Genomic DNA, 13,967 nt, shown 5'->3' with positions numbered 1-13,967 from the left:
GGCACTACTCTATCAGCTGCCATTTCCCCATGTTTCCAGAAAAACAAAGACGGAGCAGCCTCACGCACCGACGTCACGGGCTCTGGAGACCAGCAAGTCCCCTCTCTGGTTGGGCAGGTCCCACGGCGAGGAGCGGAGGATGTGTCCTGTGCCACAAGACCGAAAGTGTCGGCCGCACACATCCCAGGCAACAGCGCACGGGATCCTCGGGACAGACCCCGGGGGACGGGGCTCAGAGACAGACAAGCACTAACAGCCTAGGAGGCAGGTCCGCGTGCAGCCCAGACAGCTGAGACCCCCTCTAGGTAACCTGCCGCCCACGGAAGCCAGCTGTCTGTGGCCACAGCCCAATTCATTTGCACATATGAATGAATGAATGAATTTGCACAGCCCAATTCATTTGCACATAACACCGTGTTCCACCGAAGAGACAAGTCCTGGCTCCTACGGCTTTTCTGCTGAAGAGCCTTCCTCTGACCCCAGTTTAAATTAACTGTCAGTCCACCGACAGGATTCGTGATGCCCCAGCTCGCTCGTGCACGGTCCCTCCATACATCTCAGCCGGTGGTCGATGGGCCCCGTCTCCCCACTGACCGGCACGCCCCAGGGCCCACAGGACAGGCTCCCAGGGCTCCCCCGGGCCCCTGGCGCAGCGTGGTAAGCGGCACTTGGTGATGGTGACAGGCCTCCCTCTGTTCTCTGTTGGTCTCTGCTACAAGGTGACGTCCTAAGACAGCAGGGTGCTGCCACTCACCTGCTGTGTGGCCTTAAGCAAACAATCTAATCTCTCCAGGCCTCTGTCTCTTCTTTTGCACGGTGGAATAAAAATAGTTCCTGCCGCAAAGGATCAGGGTGGATTAGATGGGATAGAAGATATAAAGCTCTCATTATGGGCCTTGAACATAGCAAGCTCTCAAGTTCAGGAAACACAAGGTTCTCAAATGAGAGGCCTTTCGTGCAGTGCTGACCACGAGAACTTAGCTTTTTAAGGGAAGGAAGACAATGCAGGTCCTTCTAGATCATGAACATTTATGCCTCACTGTGTCCATCCCTTTCCCTGAGCGAAGCCTGACCCTGGTCCCTGTTGTCAGGCCCCCATAGCAGCTTCATCAGGGACCCCCACCATCAACGGTGGAGCCAAGACAGGGTAACTGGCCCAAAACCACACCGCCAGCAAGATCCCGACCCATCAGACTTCAAGTCTAACCTCTGCCTGGAATTCCCTCCCACCCTCCCTCCCAGCTTTCATACCTCCATTCCTTTGCTTCTGCCGTTCCTGCCACCTCACATGCCCTTCCTTCTCCCAGCTCTCAGGCTGCCGGCCTTCATGGCTTCGTGGCTCACGGTAAATGGCAGCTCTCGCACGGCCCCATCCCCAAGCCTCTTCACCCCTCCTCTCAGCCCCCACAGCCCCACTGGTCCTCATGCATTCATGCACCGAATCCACATTTGCTGGGTTATATGCTGTACTCCAGGTTATCTGCTGCTCTAAGTGCTGGGGATACACCAAGGGACAAGATATGCATTAATCCCCATCTTCATGGAGCTTACATTTCAGTGTGAAGAATAAACAAAACAAGTAAGTGAATACAGGATCTTACACAATAGGGCTGTGGACAAACATAACGCAGGGACGGGAAAGGTTGTGATTTTTAGGAGGATGGTCAGAGGAAGCCTTAACAGAGAGGGTGACACGAGCACAGACTCAAATGTCTCTGAAGGAGAGGCAGACGTTGGCCATTCAAGGCAAACAGCTCAGCAAGCACAAATGTCTCCAGGCAGCGGCTTGGCAATGACCTTTTCCTGTCCAACTTCCCTCAGAGACAATGTGAAGACCGAGTCCGCGGCTTGTGGGCTCCTCGGGGACTTCTTGCCCCCAATACCTTTAGCACAAGACTCTGGTACAAGGTTTGGCAGGTGCCCTGTATCAGGTTATACATTCTCTCCTACGCCTAGTTTACTACAAATGTTTAACCGTGAATGGGTGTTGAATGCACTGCACCTATGGAGACAATTATATGGCTTTTCTTCTTCATTCCATTGATACGGTGACTTACCGTGATCGTGAATGTTAAACCAACCTTGCATTTCTGGGATTTATCCCAGTGGGTCATGATGACTCATCATCCTTTTTATAGTTTTCTGGATCTGACTTGCTACTATTCCGTTAAAGAATTTGTGCTTTTCTCCTGTGGATTTCTTATTCTTGTAATGTTTTTGTCTGGTTGGCAACAAGTGGAATGTTGACCTCATAAAAATGACCTAGGGTATCATCACTCCTTTTTCTTTCTTGACTTTATACAAAACATGTACTATCCATCCCTTAAGTGTTTTGTAGGATTTACAGACAGGCCATCTGGGCTTGGAATTTTCTTTCTTTTTTTTTTTTTAATGTTTATTTATTTTTGAGAGAGAAAGAGCGTGAGTGGGGAGGGACAGAGGGAGAGAGAGAGACACACACAGAATCCCAGGCAGGCTCCAGGCTCCATGCTTACCAGCACAGAGCCTGACGTGGGGCTCAAACACACAACCTGCGAGATTGTGACCTAAGCCGAAGTCGGACACTCAACCGACTGAGTCACCCAGGCACCCCTGGGCTTGGACTTTTCTTTGTGAGAAGGTTTTTAATTAGAAACCTAATTTCACCAAATGTCCTAACTGAATGGAAGGCAAGGAGGATGTCATTCCCATTGGTGGCCCATGTTGGATTTTGGCTGCCCAGCCCCCATCCACCTCTCTCAGTAACAGTACCCAGCTTTTCTGTGGGTGCTGCCTCTCCTCACACTCTCAGACCATAAGGCTGCAGAGAGCTCACCCTGCTCCAGACTCTAGGAGACAGGTAGCTGGGGCCTGGCCAATCGGCTCTCTGTGTTCACCTGATTGGAGAGGGGTTCAGACCCAGGCACGTGCCCAGGTGAGTCAGCCCAAATGGGTGCTGTGGCCTGTGCCCCTCTAGACTGGACTCTGGGGGCTGTACGGCTGGAACTGTGACCTTGACACCCCAGGAGGGTACCCAGCCAAAGCCAAGACCCAAGGACCGAGAAGCCAGGCCCTGCTGATGTCACACGAACCCCTGCAGCACAGAAGCGAGGGCGTTCAGTTCAGTTCCGGAAGCCAAAACAACATTCCTTGGTTTTATTTAAACTATTTTGGCTTGAGCTTCCTGTTGCCTATAGACAGAAGAATCTGGACGAAAGAAACACCCCTGACTGAATTCTTCAAGGCTTATTGCTTTATTTCATTCAAAGTACTGGTATTTTTCTCTCTTTTTAAGCAAAACCCAAAAAAAAACCCTTGTATTCCTTATGTGTTTATTCTGTCAGGCACAGGGTGAAACACAACGCAACTGTTTCATTTGCTCCTAGCATCCTGGTAAAACCCCCATTTGACACCTGAGATCTCCACAGAGATGTTAAGTCACCAGCCCAAGGTCACATTCCTAGGGAAAAAAAAAGGCTCAGACCAGCCTGGCTCTGGTCCCGGTCCGCTTCCAGTCCAGACAGGGCCCTACTCCCTCCTGCTGGAGGCACTGTTATTCAAAACAGGGCCAAAGGCCTCCCACCCGCCCTGGGGCTGCCCGAGGGGAGGGCCTGGGCTCCCAGACTCCAGCAGAAGAGGCCTCAGCCCCCTCCTGAATCACAACCCCACGTGTATCCTTTATCCTGCTTCTGAAAAGTGTCCTTGATCTTATTAAGGCCTATTGAAGGGACCCGGGTGAACCACCCACTGGCTGAGAAGCGCTGGCACCATCCCGTGTGGTCCCGGGAGGGAGCTGGCCCTGGGGACGGCGACCTGGTTCTTCCAGTAACCAGCTCATCTCCGGCTACCAATTTGCACAGGGAGTAGTCCTTCTTACCAAAAAGGGTTTTTTGTTTTTGTTGCCTTTTTTTTTTTTTTTTTTTTTTTTTTTTTTTTTTTTTTTTTTAGGATTAAGTGGGGAATAATATAAAGGGATTTGCAGAAAAAAAAAAAAAAAACTGGTTCTGCTATCTTGGCTCCCTCTGCCACACACCCCCTTCGATATCTGAAGCCTCTGGATGTGCATGTCCGGCTTCCCGGGCAGCTGCCTGCACAGCTGCGGTCTGCCAGCCCCTTCCCCACCTCCAGGCCCCCTCTCTGTATGCTGCCCTCCAGGGGTCCAGTCACATCCAGGTGACCCTTGCATCGTTTTCTTATTTTTTTCTTCTAGATGGATTCTTCTTTAAAGAAAAAGCACTTTAAAAGGAAACCCTGTGGGGTGGCTCTGTCGGTTAAGCGTCCGACTCTTGATTTGGGCTCAGGTTGTGATCTCACCGTTCGTGGGTTTAAGCCCCACATCAGGCTCTCTGCTGACAGGGCGGAGCCTGCTTGGGATTCTCTCTCTCCCTCTCTCTGCCCCTCCTCTCAAAATAAGTAAATAAAACATGTTAAAAAATAATAATTAAAAAATTTTTTTTAATGTTTTATTTATTTAGAGAGAGAGAGACAGAGAGCAAGCAGAGGAGGGGCAGAGAGAGAGGGAGACAAAGAATCCGAAGCAGGCTCCAGGCTCCGAGCTGTCAGCACAGAGCCCAATGCGGGGCTCGAACCCACAAACTGCAAGATCATGACTTGAGCCAAAGTTGGGACACTTAAGCAACTAAGTCACCCAGGCGCCCCCAAAAATAATTTTCTTAAAGGAAACCTTGTATCGCTAGTGAAAAGGAAAAGCCCATACCGTTTGCCCTACATCTCTGGCAACCATAAAAACAAATGTATCAAAACAATGTTACCAGACTCTGGGGGGGGGGGGGGGCATGTCTGCTCTCAGGAGACATGCAAATATTCAAAGGTGTTAAGGAAAGCAGAATGGTGGTTTCCAGGGGCTGTGAGGGGAGGAGGAGGGGGAGTTTCTGTCTGATGGGGCAGAGTTTCAGTTGAGGATTATCAAAAGTTCTGCACATGGACGGTGGGGACGGCTGCATGACAGTGTGAATGTACTTCAAGCCACTGAACTGTGCACCTAAACATGATTAAGATGGTAAATTTTGCAAGATGCGTATCTTACCACAATTTAAAAAACGAACAAAAATGTAAGCTGCATATTGGCACCAGAAATCCACTTTTATTTTGAGGAAACCTAACGGGCTGACAGTGGCTTCTGGAAGGGTCAGTCTTTCCCATTCCGTGGGACAGAAGGCCAGCTCACACACGCTGCGTCAGGCGCTCTGGGGCCCCGCGGCCTTGGGGGAACCACTCACCACTCCTCAGAACACAGGAACAGGAGCTGGGCAGGGGAACCCAAGGCCAGGCCAGAAAGAGAGTCCAAAAACGAGAAGTGAGAGATGCACAGGAGCAGGGGGTGGGTGGGAGTGGAGGGACGCACAGCCCGCCTCCCCTCCACCTGCAGGCTCCGGCCCCTCTGGGGCAGAGGCAGGGCCTGCAGGGAGGAAGCCACCCAATTGTGGGGGCAGAGCAGGGCAGAGCAGACCGCAAAGGAGGCAGGAAGAAAACAACCCAGCACCAGGTCAACTCAAGTCAACACACATTTCCTGGCACCTCCCTCTGTGAGTCGTCGAAGGGAACTGCACGAGGCCCCGGCAGCCCTGAGCTGCAGGCCGACCTCGAGGCGGGTGCAGAGCAGAGAGCAAGGCCCTAAGAATGAACTGGTCCCAGGCTAACACGTCCCAAGTCCTGACCCTGGCAACCCGCTTCCTGTCTCCTAACCACAGCCCACAAGGTCCCACATGGCCCGGCCCCTGTCACCCTCTCTAACGTCGCCCTTCCCCTCACCAAACATGCCTTGTCTGTGCTCCTCCGGCAAGCTCGGCCCCTCTCCAGGGCCTTTGCACCTGCTTCTCCCTCTGGCTGGTACCCGTTCAGGTCCCAGGTCAGCTTCAAAAAGGCTTCTCCTGACCACCCTGCCCAAAATCACTTACCATCTTCTGCAGCCCTTGTCACAACGTGTTGTTTTATGTCCTTCGCAGACTTCTTACCATAGGAAATGCAGCCATTCATTTCATCTTGGTTTATCATTTAACTCTCCCAGCCAGCTACAAGCTCCAGGACAGCAGGGCACCAACACATCTGTCTGTTCACGATCCCAGGCCCCAGGCCCAGGAGTGGCGCCTGGCTCGGGTATAAGTCACAGACATTCATCCCCTGCTAAGTAGACCCCCAGGCCTCATCTGTGAAATGTGTGTTGCTGACCAGTGCACTTGGGCAGGATGGCCCTTCACAGTGAGCACTGATGGGCCTCCCACTGAATCAAGCCCACTTTTGTGGTTAAGCTTCCACATTGTCAATTTTTTACTTCGATTTCAGGGCCTGATTCTCCAGTTTCCCCTGGGTTCTACTGCCTCACCTGTCCAGCTTCAAGCACGTGAACAGCCTCCGTCCTTCAGGCCGAGTCCGTGAGCTCGGCAGAAGGCAGCTGGCTGGCTGACTTCCCTCCTTGGCTCGGTGTGCAGAAGGGGCCCCGGAAGAGCCAGAGGAAACCCTGCCCCTCCTCTTTCTCTTCCACTTTCCCCAGGCTGCAGCGGGACTGGCCGAGAGGCCCTGGGAGGTGCGCTGCGGCCTTGGACTTCACACAGCCGCGGGTCAGCAAGGGCAGAGGGACTGTCGGCTCTTAAGTGCCCCGATTCGCCAAGGGTCATCTGAGGTGTGTGAGACGCAACACACGCCAAGGACAAGGGCCACTGTGTGGGGACCACCACAGCAGGAAGGGCTCCCATCTGCCTCCCAAGAACCCTAACACCCGTGGCCGAGAAGTGCACGCTGGTTTAGGACCCAGCCTGGCCAACACGCCAGGCAGCTTCAGGGTGCCCTGGGAAGGCTTCTTCGGGCACAAGGAAGGAGGAGAAGTCTGGGTACAGCAGCTTAGTGGGGGCTCTAGGATGCCCTGCCTAGATGCCCTTTACCAGGCCGATCCCCCCCCTCTCAGCGGGGGGCATGCTGCCGCTCATGGTGTGCGCACATAACCTAACCCACTCAAACACCCCTGGCCAATAGGGCTGCTTCAGCCGGAACCCCAGAAGGTTGCACAACACCCCCTTCCCCAGCGGCAGCCACTTGCTGACTGCGGGTGCGAGCTCGAAACCCAGGCTTCCCCTGTACCTCAAGGGAGATGGCCCTGAAGTGCGTTTCAACTGCACGAGGTCACAAGAGTCACACAGACTTTCTCTGGGACCACATCCTTACTCATGTCCTTCCTCTTCCCTATCCTGCCTCCCAGGAGAGCACACTCTCCAATAAACCACAGGCAACCAAGTCCTCATCTCAGGCTGCACTGGGAAACTGACCTAAGATACTCACTTTCTCCAAGACAAGCCCAGGGGAGAAACCAGAACAACCTGGGACTTCAATCACAGGGGAAAGCGTGAGCAGATGATGGAACACCAGAATGGTGCTCAGACACTCAGAATTTTGGAAGATAATGAAACACCATAAAGAAATACTTGAGACCTGGGGCACCCGGGTGGCCCAGTCAGTTAAGTGTCTGACTCTTGATTTTGGCTCAGGTCATGATCTCACCGTTTGATTCATGAATGAGATCAAGCCCCGTGTCAGGCTCCATGCTGAGATCGCAGAGCCTGCTTGGGACTCTCTCTCTCCCTGCCCCTCTGTCACTCACATTCTCTCTCTCTCCCTCTCTCTCTCTGTCTCAAAATAAATAAATAAACTTAAAAAAAAAGAAAAAGAAAAGAAAAATACTTGAGCCTTAATGTGAGCTGGTGGTTAGCAGAGAAAAAGATACCAAATGACCCAAGTACCAAGCATGAGGCAATGTTAGAAAGGAGCTCCAGGGGGGGGAATTAGTGACTAAAAGGAAGCTCAAATAGTGACTGGCCGTGTTACGCTGAAGGATTAGGGCCTATTTCTCTTTTTCTGTGTTTTCCCAATTCTCTATGTAATGCCATTTTGTATATAAAAGGATACCTTAAAAAAAAAAAGACCTGAGGCTCCTGGCTGGCTCAGTCGGTGGAGTGTGCAACTCTTAGTCTCAGGGTTGTGAGTCAATCAGTGGCTGGCCAATTAGCCAGAGGCTGCAAGTCCCGGAAGGAGGTGGGAATGGTGGCATCCCGTGAGCTCCCACTCAACTCAGGGACTATTGCCACAGATCTCCCTTGACTTACGATGGGGTCAGGCCCCGAAAAACGCATCTCAAATTGAAACTATCGGGCGCCTAGGTGACTCAGTCGGTGAAGCGTCCGACTCTTGATTTTGGCTCAGGTCATGATCTCATGGTGTGTGAGTTCAAGGCCCACATCGGGCTATCAGAGGGGAGCCTGCTTGGGATTCTCTCTCTCCCTCTCTCTCTCTGCCCCTCCCCCACTTGTATTCTCTCTCTCTCTCTCTCTCTCTCTCTCCCTCCCTCCCTCCCTCCCTCCAAAATAAACTTCAGAAACATATGTATTACAAGTTGAAAGTGCATTTAATACACCAAATGTACCAAACATCATAGTTTGGCCTGGCCTACCTTAACCGTGCTGGGAACACTTATATTAGCCTCCGGTTGGGCAGAATCCTCTAACAGAGACCTATCTGATAATGAAATGTTGAGTGTGTCCTATAACTGTTGAATACTGTACCTGGAAGTGAATAACAATGCTTGTAAGGGTATTGGGTGTTGACCCGCGTGATCGCCTGGCTGACCTGTAGCTGCTGCCTGCTGCCCAGCTTCGCGGAGGGAGCGTCAGACTGCATGCCGCTAGCCCGGGAAGTGATCTAAATTCAAAGTCCCAAGTACAGTTTCTGCTGAATGCCTATCGCTTTTGCACCATCATAAAGCTGAACAATCTAAGTAGAACCATCGCTGGTCGGGGACCACCTGTGTTTATGCCACATCACAGAGCCCTTCCTTCTCTGAGGCCCCGAGGACAATTTGCATTACGATCTCTAGGGCTCCCCAGGCCAAACGCTGTCCGACTATTTGATGCTATAAAATCAAGAAAGAGGAAAAGTGTCAACTTTAAGGCACTGGCTGAGGCATGCAGCGGTGTCAGTGTAAACGTGGAACCTGGCTCCAAATTCAAATGATTGAGCAAAAGTTCCCCCAAGGTCCAGGAGTGTTTTTTTTTTTTTTTCTTTTTCAACTTTTTTTTTTTTTATTTTTTTTATTTTTGGGACAGAGAGAGACAGAGCATGAACGGGGGAGGGGCAGAGAGAGAGGGAGACACAGAATCGGAAACAGGCTCCAGGCTCCGAGCCATCAGCCCAGAGCCCGACGCGGGGCTCGAACTCACGGACCGCGAGATCGTGACCTGGCTGAAGTCGGACGCGTAACCGACTGCGCCACCCAGGCGCCCCGGTCCAGGAGTGTTTTAATTCTTTTGTTCTTCCATATCAGACTTAACTTCCTGGATGAAGGGGATAGTTTCCTCCCAGGTTGAGATACCTGCGGACGTATAGCTCATCTGCGTGCCAACTCTTAAAACCTCCAGAGGAAATGCTTCAAAAACTAAAACAACAGAGAACTAAACTAGGAACAGCACTGCTAAAAATAAATATTTTCAATGCTTGATTGATGGAAGATTTTCCTGTGAAATTAAGGGGAAAATCACCACCACCAAATACCTCTGAAGAGACACATAAGCTAAGCAGTCACACATTTGCGATGAAAATGATGGATCAGATGCAAAACGAGTCATAAGGTACTTAGCATTTCTCTGATGCATAGGAGATTAGGAATGTGGTTTTTTCCCCCCTTCCTCCTAAGAAGCTTTGCAAGTAAATTAAAAATCACCAGCCCCTCTCAGAAAAGAAAATGTACTTAGGGGGGGAAAAGAGCGTAGCTATAGAATCTCAAAGGAAGTAGCACGCAAATACATCCAAAGGGATTCATTTGAAGCCAGCTGTTTTTAACAGTCAGCTTCCTCTTTCTTGCGCATATATCAAGAGAACAGACAACCTCCACCCGAGAACAAGCATGTATCTCCTGGAAAGCATGGACTAGCAGTTCCTCTTCCCACGCAAGACAAGGCCCTAGTCAGGTATATAGAAAGGGCATAAGGCACTAAGCCCCAAATGCAATTGGCTGACTCAGCATGGCTTTATTTCACAAGGCCGCTTGCAGAAAACACATAGCTGCAAACAGCATACTTGAGGAGGAAGACCGCTGCTCTGGGCCAGGGTCGGGGTCAAGCATGTCTGCCTGATATGCACACACTGATATCCAGACAGACTCAAAACATACATACGCACACCTGTTCTCTGAAACGTGATCACACCTTGTTGAGCCTCAGCACTGACCCAGGCATCAAACAGGAAAAGGAAGGGAGAGGCAAAAGCGCCTCATGGAAGCCAGCGGGCAGAGAACCGCCTTTTTTTCATCTCTAGCAAGGTGGGGCCTCAGTCACACCCTGGGCTGTCTCCACCTGCCAGAGTAGAAGCTGAATCCTCTGGCGGCTTAGATGGGCGGTCTGCGCCACATTACCCTGCCCAGCCAGGCCTCTCGGTCCAGGGGGTAAGAGGGAACGAACGGAGGCCTCCGGTTCCATTCTTTTCTGGGGTTTCCGAGATCCCACCCCTCCACAATGAATGTGGAATTCCTGATGCCCCATGAAGCGCGGAAGGGACAGAAAAAAAAAAAAAGCCTGAGTTTTGAGCATAAAGGCTTAACCCCACTCTGGACAACCGGAGGTGAATCACCAAGCAGTCCTTGCGTTTCATTTCTCATCTGTAAAATGGGTCCCTAGGGTTTCCCTCACAAGACCTTTCATCAAAGGTTTATGTTCCTCCCAACGATGCCGAACGGGTATGATTCTTCCCACGCACGCCTTTCATACTTCCCCACAAACCCAACTCCCACACCAGTCCGGCGCCAGGGATGAGTCCCCCATCACCGGACAAAACCAAGAAACCTGCGTCTCCGGGCTAGGGCTTTGTAGGGCCTTGAGCATCCGCTCCCCGGAGTCCTGGACATGAAGGGGAAGAGTAAGACCACGCGGACCCCCATCCCCGGCCCAGGAGCTCCAGGGCACTCCTCTCCCCACAGGGGAAGTCCTGAAGACCCCTTTCCCTGGTAGGGCCTTCCCGGAGCCCTTCCTCAAGTCAGGCCGACTCTCGGGCTCCCTCCTCCCGCACAAACAGCTAGCGGCGGCCCGGGCCCCGCTCCCTTCCAGCCGGAGGCGCGCGGAGGCCCAGGCGGCGCCATGCGCAGTGACGGCGACCCGCGCGCAAGCCGCCGAGCTCCGCGCGGCCGGCCTCTCCGGCGGGCCCGGGCGGCCTGGCAGCGGCCCGGGTGCCCAGAAAGCGCGCGCCGGCGCACCTGCTGCGCGCGGGCCCGCTGGGGGCGCGCCCGGCCGTCCCGCCGGCCCCCGGGCGCCCGCCCCGGCCCCGGAAGCCGCGCGCTCCCGCCGGCCCCGCGCGGCCCGGCCCGGCGAGCCGCGGCCGCGCTCTCCCCGCGCCGGCGCACCTGCAGCGCGCGCCCGCCTGCCGGCCCGCCCGGCCCCGGGGCCCTCCCTCCTCCGGCCGTGGGCCGCGCGCCTCACCAGCGGTAGCAGCCCTCCGAGGCCTCCAGCGTGAAGTTCACGCGCGTGGCCCGCGTGAAGGGCAGCAGCACTTTGGGGATGTTGAGCTTGGCCGCCGCGGCGGTGGGGCCCAGCGCCAGCAGCACCGAGAGCGCGAGCAGCAGCGGCGGTAGCCCCGGGCCCCGCGCCGCCATCCTCGCCGCGCTTCACCTCCGGCGACCCGGCTCCTGGCCGCCCGCGCGCTCCCCCTGTCGCCCTCCTTCCCCGCCCGCGTGCGCCGGGCCAGCAGGTGATAAGCGCGGGCGGGAGGAGGCGGGGCGAGGGCCGCGGCCTAGGGCCACTTCCTGGGCCTCGGCGGGGCCCGAGCGCGGGAACTGAAGGGGCCGATCCCGTGGCGACCCCACCCCCGGCCCCGGCCCGCGCGCCCCCGACCACGCGGGGCGGAGGGAGCATCTAGAGCGCGCGCGCCCTTGGCCGCGCAGTGCGGGCGGGGAGAGGGTGGGTAATGTGGGACACGCGCCCCGGGACACGGTGGGGGTTGGGGCCCGTGCCCGAGCCACCGTAAGGCGGGGGATGAGAGGCTAGGGCGCGCGCCCACGTGGGGTCAGCCTGAACGCGTGCGCCTGCGGGCCACCCCTCTACCACGCGGGATCCGCTGCCCGGTTTTCTGGTCTCCGCGCTCAAATCCCGAGGTTTCAAACTCTCCAGCTGTACTGGGCGCCAGTGTGGAGCCTTGCGGCCTTGCCCGCAGCCACTCATTCAGCTCTGTTCGCCTCTGGCAATTGAGCCGGGCCTGGACGCGGCTCAAACGAGGCCGTAACCGTGAACTCGGTCGGGGAGGCTGACCGTCGACACGCAAAGGGTCAGGCACCCCGGAAATCTGGGGAAGCGGAGTGCCGAGGTGCACTTCACCCGGGTCTGTGCTTTCCAGAAGAGGGGCCCGGGTTCCACAAGGGGCAAGGACCTGCTGAAGCACTGAGAGCTGTCTGGGTGCTTCCTCCCACTTCAGCCTCCACACTGCCCGGCCGGAGAGAGATTATGATCCCCATTTCTCCTGGAGGAAACAGGTTGAGTGGCCCAAAGATCACCCAGCAAGCAGCGCTAGGGCTCTCAGATCCCAAAGCCCTTGTCTTCTGGCTTCTGGAAGTCAGGGAGGTTACCCAAAGGGCAGATTTGGAGCACCAGCACTGCCGGAGCTCACTCTACCCCCTCTCCCCTCCAAAAGAGAGAGAAGAATGTTCAGCATCACTGAATTCATCTGCATGCAGAGATCTTGGATCTTACATTCAGTCTACGTCTTGTGCTCTGTGGTTTGTAGATGTCTTTGTCATGATTTGCATGAGGGAGTGGGTTCAGCAGACACAACGCGGCACCAGTGCCTCCAAAATGTCAATCTATTGCGGGGGGGGGGGGGGCGGGGGGGGCACTCTAGTGGGAGGTCAGGAAAGGGGTGGGGTGAGGGTGTACCAGACCAGCTTGTGTAAAAGTTTCAGGAAATGTGCACTGAATTGTAACCAAAAAGGCACGCATTAATGCCACTGCCTGACAAGGAAGGAGATGCTGAATTTCAGTCAGGCTGGGAAGGCTTCTTGGAGGAGGTGGCCCCAGGGCTGGGTATAGATGGCTACCCGATTGGACTTCAGAGAGGCCCGGGGGTCATCGGGCTTTTGGATGATGATGAGGGGTGTTTGGGGGTCAAAGCCTTAAGACCCCAGACCAGGGAACATGTGCATTGGGAGAAGCTAGATCCCAGAGCTAGGGGCTTTTTGCCTGTGTGGAACCAGGTGCTCTGGGAAGGGGAATTCCACCGGATTCTCTTCTCTGAAGAAACAGAAGAGTTGTAGGGGAAAAGCGGTGCCAGAGGGGCATCTGTGAGGAAATGTTCGTGTTCTTGTTTGCACATTTTATTCATGTTTGAGGTCATACAGTCCGGTGGCTTAAACTAAAAAAGCCCCAAAGGGCTCACAGTAACAGTGATTCCCCCTCACGGCCACTTCCCCATAGGCAACCAGTGTTTTCTGCTTGAGCAGAGAAATTGCAGACAGGTGTACATACAAAACCCATCGTGTTCCAATTCTGCCCACTTACTTAGGTAAACCAGGAGCCTTGGCAGGCAGGTAAATAAATAAAAGGGACTAGGCAGGGCATAAGGGGACTGGAATGCTCTGACCCATTAGGATCATGAGTTGCTGTGCCTTGTCTTTCCAGATGTTGTGATTAGGGAGGAGAAATCAGGAACATGGATTTTTTTAGGTGAAATCTCTTGACTGGAAAATATGACAACTAATTCATTAAAAACAAACATGCATACTCTTGGGCATTTATCCCAGAAGAAAAAGAAAATTCATGTGCACACAAAAACCTGTACATAAGATGTTCATAGCAGCTTTATTCAGAGTAACCCGAAACTGGCAACAGCACAGGGGTCCTTCCGGGGATGACGGTTAGACAGACTGTGACCCACCCATGGCATGCGATACCACTTCGCAGTAAAGGAGCAAGCTGTTGATACATGCAACATCTCAGGTGAATCTCCAG

The 13,967-nt window shown here is 54.0% G+C and overlaps 1 protein-coding gene across 4 annotated transcripts in view; it reads right to left on the bottom strand.

Annotated features, from left to right (window-relative positions):
• Nucleotides 1–11,704, bottom strand: part of NUP210 (nucleoporin 210) — a 109,445-nt gene extending 97,741 nt beyond the window's left edge. For 2 of the 4 annotated variants that reach the window (XM_030307496.1, XM_030307497.1), the window contains exon 1: nucleotides 11,451–11,699. In XM_030307496.1, the coding sequence (XP_030163356.1) occupies nucleotides 11,451–11,623 (173 nt within the window). In that variant the 5' untranslated portion in view covers nucleotides 11,624–11,699. Of the gene's footprint in view, nucleotides 1–11,450 lie in introns of all 4 variants that reach the window. The other 2 variants (XM_030307499.1, XM_030307498.1) reach the window with 2 other exon arrangements.
• Nucleotides 11,705–13,967: the final 2,263 nt, after the last annotated feature.

This window comes from Lynx canadensis, chromosome A2 (assembly GCF_007474595.2).
Source record: "Lynx canadensis isolate LIC74 chromosome A2, mLynCan4.pri.v2, whole genome shotgun sequence".
Taxonomy (NCBI): domain Eukaryota; kingdom Metazoa; phylum Chordata; class Mammalia; order Carnivora; family Felidae; genus Lynx; species Lynx canadensis.
Note: the sequence above shows the minus strand (reverse complement) of the source record. Positions and strands in the feature narration are given on the sequence as shown.